This window comes from Giraffa tippelskirchi, chromosome 9 (genome assembly GCF_054371585.1).
Source record: "Giraffa tippelskirchi isolate mGirTip1 chromosome 9, T2T-mGirTip1v1.2.pri, whole genome shotgun sequence".
Classification (NCBI taxonomy): Eukaryota; Metazoa; Chordata; class Mammalia; order Artiodactyla; family Giraffidae; genus Giraffa; species Giraffa tippelskirchi.
Genome location: NC_137283.1, coordinates 9,594,629 through 9,612,578, shown reverse-complemented (window position 1 = coordinate 9,612,578; position 17,950 = coordinate 9,594,629). Strand labels below are relative to the sequence as shown.

At 41.0% G+C, this 17,950-nt stretch overlaps 1 protein-coding gene across 2 annotated transcripts in view; it reads right to left on the bottom strand.

Annotated features, from left to right (window-relative positions):
* The window catches only part of STAC (SH3 and cysteine rich domain), a 335,857-nt gene that overhangs the window by 217,062 nt on the left and 100,845 nt on the right, over window positions 1–17,950 (bottom strand). For both annotated transcript variants that reach the window (XM_081527334.1, XM_081527335.1), the window contains exon 3: window positions 12,251–12,417. In XM_081527334.1, the coding sequence (XP_081383460.1) occupies window positions 12,251–12,253 (3 nt within the window). In that variant the 5' untranslated portion in view covers window positions 12,254–12,417. The remainder of the gene's footprint in view (window positions 1–12,250; window positions 12,418–17,950) is intronic.

Here is a 17,950-nt window from a genome sequence, read left to right as displayed (position 1 = left end):
CGGCAGAAAGCAAAGAAGAACTAAAGAGACTCTTGATGAAAGTGAAACAAGAGAGTGAAAAAGTTGGCTTAAAACTCAACATTCAAAAAACCAAGATCATGGCATCTGGCCCCATCACTTCGTGGCAAATAGATGGGGAAACAATGGAAACAGTGACAGACTATCTTTTTGGGTTCCAAAATCACTGCGGATGGTGACCACAGCCATGAAATTAAAAGACACTTGCTCCTTGGAAGAAAAGTTATGACCAACCTAGACAGCATATTAAAAAGCAGAGACATTACTTTGCCAACAAAGGTCCATCTAGTCAAGGCTATGGTTTTTCTAGCAGTCATGTATGGATGTGAGAGTTGGACTATAAAGAAAGCTGAGCACTGAAGAATTGATGCTTTTGAACTGTAGATTTGGAGAAGACTCTTGAGAGTCCCTTGGACAGCAAAGAGATCCAACCAGTCCATCCTAAAGAAAATCAGTCCTGAATATTCATTGGAAGGACTGATGCTGATGCTGAAGCTGAAGCACCAATACTTTGGCCACCTCATGAGAAAAGTCAACTCATTGGAAAAGACCCTGATGCTGGAAAAGATTGAAGGCAGAAAGAGAAGGGGACGACAGAAGATGAGATGGTTGGATGGCATCACCGACTCAATGGACATGAGTTTGAGTAAACTCTGGGAGTTGGTGATGGACAGGGAGGTCTGGCATGCTGCAGTCTATGGGGCCACAAAGAGTCGGACAAAATACTAAACTGAACTGAACTGAAGCAAGATGGTAGCTTTAAAGAATAAGAATATCCTGCCAAAGACAGAGAACAGAAGTCTCAATCATATTCTCAAAGAGTTTACATGCTAATTTTATTTTACACTCAAAATAACATTTTGTTGTTGTTCAGTCACTAAGTCGAGTCCAACTCTTTGCAACCCCACGGACTGCAGCACATCAGGTTTCCCTGTCCCTCACTGTCTCTTGGAGTTTAGTCAAATTCATGTCCATTGAGTCAGTGACACCATCCAATCATCTCAGTCTCTGTCACCCCCATCTTCTCCTGCCCTCAATCTTTCCTAGCCTCAGGGTCTTTTCCAATGAGTTGGCTCTTCGCATCAGATGGCCAGAGTATTGGAGCTTCAACATCAGTCCTTCCAATGAATATTCAGAGTTGATTTTCTTTAGGATTGACTGGTGTGATCTAATTTTATATAGTTATAATTATTATGCTCATTTTATGATGAGAAAACTTTGACTTATGATGAGAGACTAATTTAAACTCTAAATTCACATTTCTTCTGTTCCATTGCAATACCTCTCCTACCAGTAAATATGAAACATAATGCCAAGCAAAATCTTGACAAGTTAAAAGAAATTACAAATTAGAGAGTTACTGAAGTCAGTAATTATTTCCTTAAAGCAAATTTCCTATTCTTTAGGAATTGCCGAGACAAAAGTTTCTTGCTAACTAATTAAGATGTGTCTAGTTGGAGTTTGCAGCTTTAATTAATTTATTTTAAAAGTACTGATTTAAAAAAAAGGACTGACAATACCTCTCTACTGTGTGTTTGGTACTATCAGAGAATTATTCAGACACTTTTAGAAAGCTATTTTGCATGTTATTTAGCTATTTGCATGGAGACTATAGTTGTCCCCTGTGAACTGCTGTTTTACTTTGCTTTCCAATATCAGTTACCTGTGGTCAACTGTGGTCTGAAAATATTAAATGTAAAATTTCAGAAATTAATAATGCATAAGTTTTAAATTGCCCACTACTCTGAGTTGCATGATGAAATCTTGTGCCATCTGCCTCCTTCTGACCAGGGATCCCCAACCGACTACACTGTCTGCTTCTGACATCCAACCACCAACATTATCACTGCTCCATGAGCCAGGATCACCCAAGGTAGAAGATCCTTCTGACTTACTGTCAGGAGGTTAACAGTAGCCCAACACTGTGTCAGTTGCCTCACTTCATCTCATCACATGGGCATTTTATCATCTCATATCACCACAAGAAGAAAGGTGGGTAGAGTACAATAAGACATGTTGAAAGAGAGAGACCTCATTCATGTAACTTATATTACACATATTGTTGTGCTTGTTATACTTTACTATTAGTTATTACTGCTAATCTCTTACTGTGCCTAACATAAATTAAACTTTATCATAGTTAAGTATGTATAGGACAAACAGTGTATGTAGGGTTTGGGGCTTCCCAGCTGGCACTAGTGGTAAAGAACCCACCTGCCAATGCAGGAGACGCAAGAGATGTTGGTTCAATCCCTGGGTCAGAAAGATTCCCTGGAGGAGGGCATGGCAACCCACCCCAGTATTCTTGCCTGGAGAATTCCCATGGACAGAGGAGCCTGGCGGGCTACAGTTTACAACGTCGCAAAGAATCAGATAGAACTGAAGTGACTTAGCATGCATGCATGAAGAGTTTGATAGCATGTGTGGTTTCAGGCATCTACTGGGGGTCTTAGGATGCAGCCCCTGCAGATAGGGGGTCTATTACTGCATCCAACTAGTCCGTCCTAAAGGAGATCAGTCCTGGGTGTTTACTGGAAAGACTGATGTTGAAGCTGAAACTCCAATACTTTGGCCACCTGATGCAAAGAGCTGACTCATTTGAAAAGACCTTGATGCTGGGAAAGATTGAGGGCAGGAGGAGAAGGGGACGACAGAGGATGAGATGGCTGGATGACATCATCGACTCAATGGACATGAGTTTGGGTAAACTCCAGGAGTTGGTGATGGATAGGGAGGCCTGGCGTGCTGCAGTCCATGGGGTCGCAAAGAGTCGGACATGACTGAACGACTGAACTGAACTGAAGACTCTTGAGAGTCCCTTGGATCCGACCAGTCCATCCTAAAGGAGATCACTCCTGGGTGTTCACTGGAAGGACTGATGTTGAAGCTGAAACTCCAATACTTTGGCCACCTCATGCGAAGAGCTGACTCATTTGAAAAGACCCTGATGCTGGGAAAGATTGAGGGCAGGAGGAGAAGGGGACCACAGGGGATGAGATGGTTGGATGGCATCACTGACTCGATGGACATGAGTTTGAGTAAACTCCGTGAGTTGGTGATAGACAGGGAGGCCTGGCGTGCTGTGGTTCATGGGGTCGCAAAGAGTTGGACATGACTGAGTGACTGAAATGAACTGCATTCAACTTGAGGAGGTCAGCTGTAGTTTGAGTAAGAAACAAAGTCTAAATCAGGATTGATGAGAGAGAGCAGGGAGAGGAGAAAAGGCAAAACTCAGGCAATCAGGGGCATGATGAACCTCGTTCATAGTTCTTTGGTTCTGGTTTTGATAAACTGATTAGTTGGCAGCTGTCGGAGAGGGCAGTCTGGGCACTATCCTTGAGCAGGTTGATCAGTGGAGTCAACATAAAGCAATTTTAGTTGTTTGTGGTTTCCCCCTTTGAAATTTGAGCTGAGGAGCCAGCGAGGGCAGTCTTCCTCTGAGTGGCGTCACCTGGAGCCCCCGCCGGTGCCTCCGCCTGGGTCAGGGCTGACCTGTGCCACCCCCTCCTGGAGTGCCTCTCAGTACGTTCTGTCCTCTCCCTGCTCCATGATGGGGAGGTCTGAGAAGGGGGTCCTGGAGGCTTCTCCACTTAGAGAAACGTGAGGCTAGTGTTAAAAGGCTAATAGGACAGGGGACAAATGGAGTGGTAGGATAGGTCATCGTTTCAGAGAGGCGAGGAACGAGACAGGCCAACAGAAGGCCATGTGCGCCGGTGAGAGGGAACACCACGGTTTGGTCCTACGGAGCACTGGGAAGGCAGAGCTAAAGCCGCAAATGCCACAGGCGTCAGTTCAGAGAGGACTCTGAGGACCTTATCAACATATTAAGATTGTGTCCTGGGGGCAACAAATGGGCATCAGAGATCTTTAAGCAGGTTTCTGGCATGAGTTGGCTGGTGTTTCGGGATGTCTTCTCTGGCTGCAGGGAGAGCTGGAGTCTGGAACCAGAAGCCAGAAGTGAGCCATGCTGGAGATACCAGGTGTGTGTGGGGGGTGTTTCTGTTTGTATCAGGGACAGGCTGGTGGTATCTCATATTATTTTCACCTTTAAATATATACAGTTTTGGGTATTTGAAAAATCATAATCTCAAACTTCAGAAATCAAAGTCTTGTGAGAACTGGGGCTGAATTATTCTCAACTGCCTATTTACTCAAATATCTCAAACTTTGTTTACATTTTAAATTTGGTATTTGAAAATTCATTTTGCTGTTTCAAGGCAATTATTCCTAAGCCCCTCAAAAATTTAGCAATGATATGTCACTTAGAGAACCCAAAGGAACATCCTAAATAAATGTTTCCAAGTTCTTGTGTTTGATACTAAAAGCTGTGTTTCCAAGGATACAAGAAATCCTAGGGTCTCCTTTGCTGCATTCTTCATCCAGAAGCTGTGTTGTGTTTGAAGAGGAGTTAGAAGGTGTCATAAAGCCTTTTTAGCACAAATTCTCTTTTATATGAATTGCTGCAACATGTTTAACTGGCCTTCCTATCAGAAGTCCTGCCCCACTTCCATCCAACAGTCTCTATGGTTTGAACAGTCTGATTTTCTACTTGAAATACTTCAAAATCTTCCCATGGACTTTAGGGGAAAGTCTTTAATATTGCTCATGTGGTTTTTAATGACATGAGTGCAGTGTACTTCTCTTTCCACATCCTTTACCATAAAAGCCACTTACATTTTATTTTTCTAGCCGTACCTACGATACCTCCTAACATCTTACCAAATAATGCATGACATTTTTGTCTCTAGGCATTTCCAAATATTCCTCCCTCAATCTCAAAAATAAAACCTAAAAATTCTTTTGTCTCTCCTCTCTGTGCTCAGCCTCGCAATCAACCATACACAGAAAACTCTTTCTCTGGTAGCTTTTCTCACTACTACTTAGTGAAAGTCCAAAGAAGTGGGCTGTGTCCTTGAATGATAACACAATGGGAAGACTAGATGTATTTTGTCTGGGGAAAAGCCATATCTGACTGTAGAAATAGGTCCTGGAGGGAGCAAAGAAAAGACATCCTATTTGCAATACCAGTTATGTGAAACATTCAGAAGACTCTTGCCAAGACACTGTGTACACACTGATAAGATCTCAAGTCAGCCAAGCTGGCAGGTGAGGCAATGATTCCTGCAGGCTCCCAGACCAAGGCCTACAGTTCACTCTAGGGGATGCAAATGAAGCTATGGCTGCCGTTAACACCGAGAACTACATCAACAGACTAGGAAAATGAGAACTTGATATGCCAGTGTATCCTAAATGCAATCTCATTTCCAATAACCAATAACCCCTGCATCCTGGTTCTTGTATCAATGAAAAGTGAAAGTGAAAGTTGCTCAGCTGTGTCTGACTCTTTGCAACCCCATGGACTGTACAGTCCATGGAATTCTCTAGGCCGGAATACTGGAGTGGGTAGCCTTTCCCTTCTCCCGGGAAGCTTACCAACCCAGGGATCAAACCCAGGTCTCCCACATTGCAGGCGGATTCTTTACCAGCTGAGCCACAAGGGAAGCCCTTGTATCAATAAATGGTACCTATTTAGTTAGGCTCAGCCGGTAGCTCAGATGGTTAAGTGTCTGCCTACAATGTGGGAGATCCGGGTTCGATCCCTGGGCCAGGAAGATTCCCTGGAGAAGGAAATGGCAACCCACTCCAGTATTCATGCCTGGAAAATCCCATGGACCGAGGAGCCTGGTAGGCTACAGTCCATGGGGTCACAAAGAGTTGGACATGACTGAGCGACTTCACTTTCAGTTTTCTTTATTAATGGGATTAATAACACTTCTTAGATTTAGATACCGTGAGGATTAATTTAGGTATTAATATAACATTTGCACAGTCCTTGGCCTAAATTATCACAAAATTTTATGGATCTCTGTTGCTACCACACCTTCACAGGATTTTATATTTTCTCAGCATCCAAGGCAGGTATGTAATGCATGAGTATTAGAAGCACAAAGATCCCCCCTCTCTTTTTCTTTGCTTACTGTCCTTTGACACAGGTATCAGAAGGCAAGTGGTATCTCAACTAAGAAAACTTTTCTGATCTTCCTGGTGTCATTTACCATTTTCTCCCTAGTGTGGTCATGTAACCCCATAGATAATTATGTCCGTATGTGCAAAGTAAGGCACTTTAAGGCAGGACCTATGTCTTATTTTGTTTCTTTATTTTTTTTCATATAATATAGTACTAGGCACACAGTGCTCTGTAAATGTGTCCTGAATAAATGAATGATGAATAGATGAATTAGCGGGTTAACAGTTAGCTAACAATGCATCTAGTGAAAGGACATGTGTATTCTTAAACAGAAGAGCATTTTACATGCTATCATTAAGGCGGCAGCTGTCCACAGCAGGGTCTTGAGGAATCTCTCTAATGATTTCTTCTGACTCTGTGCTCATAGCCCTGAAACTCCCACAGCCAGGGCTACAGACCACATCTCACCGTTCACAGGCTTTGCCCATCCCTTTGCTCGTACCAATCATGCTTCCAGAAAACTGAAGGAGAAAGGTTAAAGATTCACAGATTAACAGAGTATCAGAGGGCATTTTCCTTGCCTTGGCCAGTTCTGAAGCCGAGTTTCAGCTAAGGCAGGGTCTTCCACCTAACATTCGTGACCAAGTTCTCAGCATATCCCTCAGTGGATTTTGTGACAGACCTTCCAGATCTGCCTGCAGGACTAAAGGACTTATTCTCCCAGCTCCTAAGAGTTCTGCCAGCAGACAATATCTCAATTATACAGAGCAGCTTTTTTTTTTTTTCATACTCACATCCTGTTCCCAGGGCAGTTTATATACCATTAGTGGCTGAGGCCAGGGCATAATGGTGTGGACACTTCTCCCATCGTGGGACAGTTATGCAGGATCATCCCAAACTCAGAATTCCTTCAGCATCACTTGGAGCCTTTGCTGACACTGCATCACAGTCCAAGCTCCCTCTCTGCCCAACACCTTTCCTTTCATAGGCTATACGGGTTCTGGCGTCTAGGGTGAGGCTGGGTAAATGGTACAATGTGAAAATAAAAATAAGTCTCTCTAAGAAATTAACCATCTGCAGGAACCTCCACAGAAATAGCCTTTATTACATGGTGATTTTCAGACTGACAGTGTTAAGGAAAGAGGAAACAACCCTCCAAGCTGTAATCATCACAAAACAAGCTGTAATGTTGGAAACTGACACATGGAAAGGTGTTATATGTTAGAAACTACAATCAGGCAACTGCTGGTCAGAATGCAATGGCAACAAAGAAGAGTCTGGTGGGAGAAAAGCTCTTTAGACACAATTGATTCCTGCCGAAAATTGCATGGCTGCCAGGTCCAGCCAGATGAAGCTCATTATCAGTGTTTGCCTTGGTTTTTGGACGCTAGTATCTGTCCCCTGGTCTCCTCTGTAGTCAAACCCTGAAGAAAAAGTACCCCTTCAGATCACCAGTCTCACCTTATAGGAGAGATAAATATGAGATATTATAAATATATGGTAACTTTATGAAGTTAAAGTAGACTTCACAGAATATAAATTTTATGTAACAAGTAAATTTTCTCTTTGGACTTCATAAAAAATGTGTGGTCTCTATGCTATATTTGAAGCATTAAGAAAGCACCTGGTTCATACTAGAAACTTAACAATTACACTGGTAATAGAATCCCTTCCAAAAGCTTTAAGGAGAATGGTTTCAGTAGATTAAAAGTAAAAGGGTTGAAAAAGATATACCAAGCAACATTAATAATAAATAAGCTGCAGTAGGTATATTAATATCAAAGTCAACTTAGAACTTAGAAAATTAATGGAAATAAGGTACATTACATAATGACAAGAGTTAATTCACCAGAAAGACATAACATTTCCAAATGTGTATGCCCTTCTTAAGAATGCTTCAAAATACATGAAGCAGAAGCTGACAGAACTGAAAGGCAAAATGAATAGATTAGATCCACAATTTGAGTTGCAGAGTTTTGAAATTCTATTTTCTAAATAATCAACAGTGCAAGTGAGAGAAAAATCAGCAAGAGGTAAAAGGCACATCCTTAACAAACTTGAATTTGATTGAAACTTACAGACCATTGAACCCAACAAGAGCAGACTACACAGTCTTTCTCAGTTCAAATGGAACACCTACCAGGAGTCATCCTGCATCATGAAACAAATCAAAAATTTTTGAAGAATTGAAATCTTATATATTTTATTCTCTAAGTTTACTGGAAATAATGAAATAAATAATAGAAAGTTAACTGGAAAAAAATAGAATTTTTTTGGAACATAAACAGCATACTTCTAAATAATCCAGGGACCAAAGAGGAAGTCTCAAGGAAAATCAGAAAATATTTTGTCAGAACAAAAATAAAAATTAAAACTAGCAAAATTTGCTAAAACAGTACTTTAGAAGAAAGTTTATAGTGTTAAAAGTTAATGTTTAGTTTGCCAGGGCTATTGTAACAAAGTAGCACAAACCGAGTGGCTTAAACAAGAGAAGTTCATTGTCACGGTGTTAAGGGCTTTCGTTTTGGATGTAGGAAGTCAAGAAGTTCGCAGGGTTGGTTCCTCCTGAGGGCTGTGAGGGAGGGATCTGTTCCCGGCTTCACTCCTTGTCTAGTAAATGGGTATTTCTGTGTTCATAACGATGCTCTCCCTGTATGCGTGTGTATATCCAAACTTCCCTTCCATAAGGACACCACCATATTGACTTAGGGACCCATCCTACTCCAGAATGAGTTCATCCTGCCTCAACTAATTATATCTGCAAAGACTATTTCCAAATAAGGTCACATTCTGAGGTACTGAGGGTTAAAATTTTAGTATATGAATTTTGGGGGAACACACTTCAACTCATGTCAGCTTGTATTATAAAAGAAGATTTCAAATCAACAACCTAAATTTCTATATGAAGAAACTAAAAACAGAAAAACAAAAGAGGAAGGAAGGCAATCATAAAGATAAGAGCAAAAGTCAATTAAATGAAAAACAGTAACAACAGAGGAAAACAATGAAACCAAACTCTCACTTTGGCAAAGATAAATAAAATTGATATACCTGTAGCCAGACTCACAAAGCAAAAAAGAGAATATGCAAATTACCATCATTAGCAATGAGAAGGGATACCACCAGAGACCTCACAATACATTAAAAAGGATAGTAAGAAACAGGTAAAGAATCTGCCTGCAATGCAGGAGACACAGAAGATGTGGGTTCGATCCCTGGATCAGGAATATACCCTGGAGGAGGAAATGGCAACCACTCCAGAATTCTCGCCTGAAAAATCCTATGGACAGAGGAGCCTGGTGGGCTACATTCCATGGGATCGCAAAAGAGCTGGACATGACTGAGTAACTAAGCACAAGAAAATATTATGACTATTTCTAAGCACATAAAATCAACAATTTAAACAAAATGGAGTAATTCTTTGAAAGTCACAAACTACCCAAACTCACTAAGGATAAATAGATAACCTGAATAGAACTGTACCTACTGGAAAAATCGAACTCATAGTACAAAAAAAAAAAAATTCCTAAAAGGAAAACTCCAGGCTCAGATGGCTTCATTAGCATAGAAGAAAAGGCAAAGTCTACAAATTGGTAAGAAAGGTCCACTAGGGTAGGAGACCCATTTTATTAATTGCTCTCCCCACCCATGGTTATTCAATCAGGATCTGCCCTAATGGAGTTGCAGGCTCCAATGCCGACTGATCCCTGGTGGGCTAAAGGGAGGATCTGCTTACCCAGAGAACCAAGTCTCCCTTTCTAGACCACTCTCCATACACTAGGACCTTGTGATTCCTTTTTCAAGTGATCCTGAACTTGCTACCAAGGCCTACATGGGTGTCATTCTGATTATACCCTTATGCTCAAGAGCTGTTGTCAGAAAGCATAGATTGAACTTGGACAAGCTCAGAAGATTCCACACAGTTGCAGGAGAACACTGTGGGGCAATGGGAGGCAGGGTGACAGGAGGGGAAGGTGGGCTCCAGGTGGGGCCAGAGGCTGGGGGCGGGATTCTCTCCCTGCATCGCCATGTTCTAGCAGGGAGTTTCAGAATTCTAAATTTGAATGTGAATATCATAAGGGTCTATTTGTAGGGAGGATGATAAAGCACACATATTCAGGCATTTGTTAACTTGATGTCTAACCATTTAGTATCTAGACATATCCCATCTGTACTCTTATTCTGAGCCCCTGAGTGTCAGCATTGGGTGGAGTGGGGGACTCTGTTCACATCTGTTTAAATTATGAGCACCTAGAATAATGACTGGTACAGGCTAGGCAGTCAATGATAATTTTGTATTAATGAACGTGTAGATGAATGAATGAGTTTAATCCTCACAACATTCCTGGAAAGACCTAGCTAAGAAGAAAGTGATGGTGCTCAGTCCTTGACACCATAATGGATAGAGGATAACTTGAGAAGAAAATCTTTTAGGAGATTAGACATAAGCAGATGCTGACATCTGCTCTGATGACCTGTGAGCACGTCTCTGATGAGTGTCCTGATCCCCAGTGGGCTGTCACATCCTCTGTTTCAAGAGCGCTCATCCTACTCATCTTGTTGGAACTCATTAAAGCTCTGCCCAACCATGAGATGATGTGGCAGTGACTCATATAGCTTCCCGTCCCCTAAGACTACTCATAATCTGTCGTATTCGTCTAGGAGGGCTTGTTTCTCAGAAGAAACTCTGGTTCAAGAAAGATATCTGAACTTTTAAGAATCTCAGCTTTGAAATAATTGATGGTACTGAGAACATAGTGTGAGAAACTATAGTGGCACAACATGTTTGCCCCATACTGATACTCTTATTTACTCAACTTGAACTGAAACAGAATATTTAAAAATTTCCAAGTTAGTTATGTTCCTGTAACACAAAGTCATGGCTATTACTCAACTTCACGATGAATTATTTTCAGCCATTCTTTTTATCAGGGACTAATACAGCAAACAAGCAATTTAATTATTTAAAAGAACACTGGAGCAATTAAACTTTTCCTAACAAACACCACATGAGTAAAACAGATGGACAGAAAGTAATCTATTAACTGTTTGCCATTCAAATGGCTCATTGAGCCTCCAGTAATCATATGCTATAAATAGGATGTTTATATCACATGCAAATTTAGTGCCTAGAAAAGCATGGATGGTAAACCTTCACACAGCTCATTGGCTTAGAATCTTGAATGACTGAGCCACAAGGGAGCAATTACTTCACCACTACCTCATTTATCTTGTCTGCAAATCCCTCTTTGGTTCTGTTAATTCCATTATTAAATAAATGGCAACACCCACAATTTCTTTTAAAATACAACTAACCTTTAAATAAAGAAGAGCAAGATAAAATATACTTCTAAATAAATAAATATACTTGATTGTTTTCATTGCTTTTGAGTTGTCAATCTGTCTCTGAAATAAGCAGACACAAGATATTGAATCTTGACAAAAATACTTAACACATATATTTACTTCAATGCACACAGCACCAAGTTTTAAAACTGTTAATATTGATTATTTGACTGGTTAAGGACTTTTGCCTCAATTAGACATGTTTATAAAGGAAAACTGCAAAACTTATTTGAATTTTAAATCCATTACTGTGACCATTCTACCATCAGCATGGAGATATGAAGAACACAATGCACGTGATGTTAAATATTGTAGTAAACTCGTATACTTGGACTAAAGGTCACTGGAAAAAAGAAAGGAAAATTCTTATAAAGTTGACTTTTCATATTTAAATGTGATCAGGAACATAATTAATGAATGAGTTAATAATTTTCATAATGTAATTATTATCCAGAGTTTGGTCTTTAGTTCACGGCGTGCTTTCTGTGTATGTCATTATTGCCATAGTATTTATCCTTAACAGACATGAGACACTCTCTAATTTCTCCTCCTAATGTTAATCCCTTCTTTGTGTTCGGCTTCCTTATCTTTCAGTATGCCTACTGCATTTTAAGTTTATGTTATTATCATTTTTATCTCTGATATTTCTTCCTCTCCACAGTCTTTCTATTATTACATCTACTTGGAAAATAACAGAAATAATAATCATTTTTAACAATAATAATCATCATTTTTCCTTTTTATCATTAATTAATTCTTTGTTTTTTCCAGCTCTAAGTGTGGTCTTTTTTTTCTTTTACATTCTTTTCTCTGTTTTTTGAATTTTATTTCTGTCCATATTAAATGTCTTCCCAAATACTTGGCCACCTTTGGTGGCCATACATTAAACTACATACATTAAACTGTTTGGAAACTCACCATGTGTCTTCCAGGGGATGATGGTGATGGTGGAGCGGGAGCACTTATCAGCTGATGCACTTCATTATAAACTGACCAGGCGGAGGCTGGGCCACTGACATGTGGGACCTCTGAAAGTCTATGGTGAGAGGTCTTGGAGATTTTTTATCTTGAGCAGGCTTGTTTCCCTAGAGAGGAATACCAGTATGTTATATAAAGCTGATTTACAGGTTTGGGAGTTGAACAGGGATAGGGAGCTGGGGGCTCCCTTTTTAACAGACAAATTGCTGCTTAATCTCTTGCTTTCAGTCCTAGAATATCACTCCTAACCTTCTTTGTGCCTCACGTTCTGAAGGCGCAGTCTTTTTAAACTTAAGATCTTGAGAGAGTCAACATCCAGTCTTCTTCCATGGAGAGGGAAAGGCAAGTCACCCAGCTTCGTAGGAAAGATGGGAAGATCCACATTTCTCACTGCTCCTTAACCAAACTTTCAACTAAGTTCACTGTTTTTACTGACATCTGGCTTCCCCAACTTCAGAAGTACCTGATGCAACAAGATTGTGTACATTTGGAAATAGGATGTGGCTGTGGCAGGAGTGAGTTTGCTTCTTTTGGTCTTCATACCCTAGCCATCACCTCACCGCCCTCACCACCAGCTCAAGTTTTATTTAGCCATCTCTGTTCCATCAGTTAAGGTGCTTGTTATCTATCCTCCATTTTCTCTGTCCCTCTCCCCTTTCCCTTATTTTGTGATTTTCTTTTATTTTGATAGGCTATAAAACCATCAAAAAGAATGACAGCAATACTTGGTGATGTGCCACTGTCTAAATATCTTCCACTGAAGGGAGTGGCCAGGAGTCAGGAAAAACGAAAACCCGGAAGGTGTCTTAGTGTGTTCAGGCTGCTATAACATGTACCAGAAACTGAGTGGCTTCCAAACAACTGAAATTTCTCACAGTTCTGGAGGTTAGATGCCCAAGAGCAGGGTGTCAGCCTGGTCAGGTTCTGGTGAAGGCCCTCTTCTGGCTGCCAATTTCTTCTTCTATCCTCACCGGGCAGAAGGGTCTCAGGAGCCTTTTTTGTAAAGACATTAATGCCATTCAGAAGGGCTCCACCCTCATGACCTAAGCACCTCCCAAAGGTCCTGCCTCCTAATACCATCATTCAGCCTTTGGAATTTTAACACATAAAAATTTGGGATACATAAATATTCAGATCTAAGCAAAAGGGTAGTGGATTGTATGGTCTTATGGCATGTGCATTGAAAGATATTTTTCTGTGGGTCTTGGAGAAAAGTAAAGAGAGAGCACTAAGCATTAAGGATGCCACTGAACCTTCCCCAAGAGCCTGTGATACTCAGGTTGTGAGAGAGAAAAGTAGCTACCATTCAAAGGGGTCCCAAATAAGCAATCTCCATGGAGCAGGTCCAGTGCCAGTGAATCTGAGAGGCTAAGGAAATCTTAAAGAACAGGTTTGAGAAGATAAGGAGTTTTGTTGATGTTAGATAGACTATTCCAGAAGACATGATAGAAAGGTTTGGGAACTTGGTAAAGAGCGGAAATTTGTTGGAACTTCCTTGATGGTCCAGTGGCTAAGACTCTACGCTCCCAATGCAGGGGGCCCAAGTTCAGGGAACTAGATCCCACATGCCAGAACTAAGAGTTCTCATGCCACAGTTAAAAGATCTCACATGCTGCAACTGAGATCCAGTCAAGCCAAATAACTAACTAAATAAATATAAAATTTTTTAAAAGAGTTGGAACTTGTTAGGTTATGGATATATAGAGCCCTATGAGGAAATGTCCCAGTGTTAATGGATGACCTGGGTGGTTGAGACAGTGATGGGTATTTAAGGATGAAAATATTTGTTCTGGTGGTGGAGGGAAAGGTAAATAATTAGTTCTAACTACAGCATTCATCTCAGGGCCGGTCTCTTGTGCTGCTGCAGTTGGTGGGACAGGTGACGTAGCTACAAGGACTAAGCCATGAACAGCAGGCTCTGGCTGGTGTGGGGAAGGGCCTTATGTTCAGGTGCACACTGGGCTCTAGGGGCCTCCTTTTATGGACTGAAGTAAGTGTTATGGTTTCCCCAAGCTCACTGCCAACTCTGAGGCCTTCATCCACTCCGCTGTGACCTGGATCTGCCACTGATGATATTCACAAGCCCAGAGAGCAGGCCTGGGCCTCATTTCCTTTATCCACCAAAGGAGGACATGGGCCTACTTGAGTGCTCCTCAAACTTTTCCACCACACTTCTCCTGGAGAAGCCTGTGGAGGTGGCCTGAATAAACTTAGCCCTGATGACATTTTAGATATTCAATGTGAAGTTTAAATGGGAAATAATATTAGCCCACGCAGTATAATCATTTCCTGACATTTTAATTGGGTTTTATCTTTCCTGCCATTGAGAGCCATTAGGCCAATGAAGAGCTCTGTGTACTGTGTTTCCTGTATTTTCCCTCTTCTGTTTCAGGGAAGTTGCCAGATCCTTAATATTCCTACCTCACGGCTTTTTGTCAGAGTATAACAGAGACATTGATGAGTGTTTCCCATTCCACGTACCCATGAAAGTCTGAACTCCCAGAGCAGTCCCTCATAGGTGTGGGTTTGGATAAAATAAAGGGAGACATGAGAGACAGGCTATTTCCCTCCAATCTGGGAGGACAGGGTTTGGGGTCTGTGCATAGTACAGCTTTGGGGCCCCAGTCGGGAGCCCAAAAGTGTGCGTGGTGCCCATCAAAGGCTTTACCCTAGGTCTCCGGGCTCCAGTATCAAGGAGATTCATTCCCATGTCTGAATTTTGCTCTGTGTCAATATAGACTCCAGAGACGCCAGATCCCAAGATAGATAAGACAGTCCTTATCCCATTTGGGAGAATTGTAGAGGGCTCCAACATTTTTTTTTTTAACAAACAGAAGTTTAATAACATATATACATTCTATATACACAGGAGATACTTGAGTAACTCTCTTAGATTTCTGTATGATCCCAGAGGGATCAGTTGTTGCTCAAATCCACTTTAGTGCCAGCCATGCCGGAAATTTGGAGTCATATTTAGACCCAAGACCTTGGTAAACTCTCTAGGCCTCCTTTGCCTCCTTGGAGAAGTGAGAAGGTGGGTCTACCTGATTTTCATGGTCACATCCAGCTTTAAAATGAAATGTGATGCTTTTTAAAAATCCTACTCTGATCCCTGGAGAAGGAAATGGCAACCCACTCCAGTATTCTTGCCTGTAAAATCCCAGGGACAGAGGAGCCTGGTGGACTACAGTCCAGGGGGTCACAAAGAGTCAGACATGACTGACTGACTGAGGACTCTGAACCTACCCTGAAAATTCCTCCCTAAGCCCTCTCCCTGCCACCTGCTAAACCAAGGCCACACTTTGATTAGCACCAGCAGTTCCCCTAAACCATAGGCCACTCTGATTAGCACCAGCAGTTTCACTAAGCCACTGCTCTCCAAGGAAGCAAACATGTTTCTTTGCCAGCCTGTTTTCATGTTCCTGCATACTGGAGTGCTCGAGGGTTCATTCTGAGCATTAAAATTAGGAAACGTTGAGTAATCTCTTTGTTCTTCCTCCTAGGGAAGCCAACTTCAAAAGCACAACAAATACAGCATGAGACATGATATAAAGAACAAACGTTATTTAAGCCTATAGAGCTCCGCAGCATTTTGAAAAATCAGAAGAAAAACTAAGACTTTCAAAAATGCAATAAATTAAAATTAGTAAGTTTTAGTAAACAATAAATTAAAATCTATTTTTTTTCCTCAAGCAAAATACCTTAATAGAAATTCAATCTTTGATGTACTTCAAAATAAATAGTTATCCGATCCTTAAGACTAACTGCAGACTTCCTTGGTGGCTCAGTGGTTAAGAATCCGCCTGCCAATGCAGGGCACACGGGTTCGATCCCTGGTCCCAGAAGATTTCACATGCCACAGAGCAACTAAGCCTGTGCATCACAGCTACTGAAGCCCATGTGCCTAGAGCCCATGCTCTGCAACAAGAGATGCCAATGGAATAAGAAGCTCGAGCACCACAACTAGAGAGTAACTGCAACTACAGAAAGCCCGCCACCCAACAAGGAAGATCCAGCACAGCCAAATAAATAAATTAATTAAAAAAAAACAACAACAGAGTAACTGCATGTATACCTTTGAAGAGAGTAAAAGGAGAGTGTGGGTGACATGACCTTCATCCCTTCCCAGCTCCCTCTCTACTGACTTTCCCTTGTAAACCAGAGATCCAACAGTCACTGGCCCAAAGAAATTGATCTTCGTGTATCCTTAAGCCAGCGGAAACTCCTAAAAACATGAGTTTCCTCTATTAACACTAGTATGTGGTGAAGCTGGGACTTGAGCCCCATGTTGACAATAACATTGTAGACATCATACTGTTACCAAAGGGTAAGCAACAGATCTAGTCAAGATTACATAGATTATAGATTAATGGATTAATGTTTAAGATTTTGGATTCAGAGACCTGGATTCATGTTTCAGCTTTGTTATATATTAAAAGAGGTTTCTTAGTATCATGTAGCTTTCACAATTACATAGATCTTGCTTGTCACCAAACCACATAGCTGGATCCAATTTATCTAGGCCAAGTTCTAAAACTTTACACTAGTGCTTCAGTGTGTGAGGACTTGTAAAATGCAGATCCTGGTGAAGTAGGTCTGAGGAGGGGCTTGTGTTCCTGAATTTCTGACTAGGCCTCAGGTGACAGAGTTGCTGTTGTTCCACGCACCACACTTTGAGTAGCAAGTCTTCCCACTGTACCACCACCTAGAAAGTAATACACATCTGTAGAAACTTTTCAAATGCATGTTGAAAAGAAAATGCTTTCCCATATAATTTCAATAGAAACATCCATTTACTCCTTATAATTTGCAAAATAAACAATTCCATGCTAAGTAAAAGTCTAAATAGTATGGGGGTTTTAAGGCAGGAAAGATTACATCCCATGTGCTAGACAGCGTAACAAAAGAGAGGCACGTTGCCTATGCATGGATAGATGAGAAGACTTGGGTAGATAAAAATGGAGAGGCCATCACAGCAGCTGATAAAATAACAACAAGCATCTGTATGGTACTGCTTGCCAGACTTTTGTTCTAAATCTATACGTATTAACCAATATTACTCTGAAATTCATCCTATAAGTGAAATACTTTTATTACCTAATTTTATGGATATAATTGGCATAACTGGGGCACAGAGAGGTTAAGTGATTGTACTTTCCCAAGGTCACAGAGCTAGTAAATACAGGAGCTGGAATTTGAAAGTCAGCAGGCAGGGTTCAGAGTGTGAGTTCTGAACTGCTCTGCTGTCCTGTTTCATTGGATGGAAAATACGGGATGCTCATGAGGAGCAGAATAACTCACCTAGGAGAACATGAAGGGCACATAAACTACACAGAGTGGGTGGGAAAGGAGCCACAGAGCAGTCAGACGTTAGTGGAAAAAAGCTAAGAAATTTGGACTGAATTCAGTAGGTTAAAAAGTCATTAATGCTAAGCTCTGACACTGGCCCATTTATAAATTCCATCAGAATCTCCCTAAAAGGTGATAACAAATACGATTTAAAAATGAAATAGTAAAATAGCACCTTGGCAGTCAGAATTTTTAATATACTGATCAACAGAGACATTGATTTCAACAGACTTGTGTTCAATTCCCTACTCTTCCATTTAGTTATTGTCAATCATTAAATAGATGGAACAC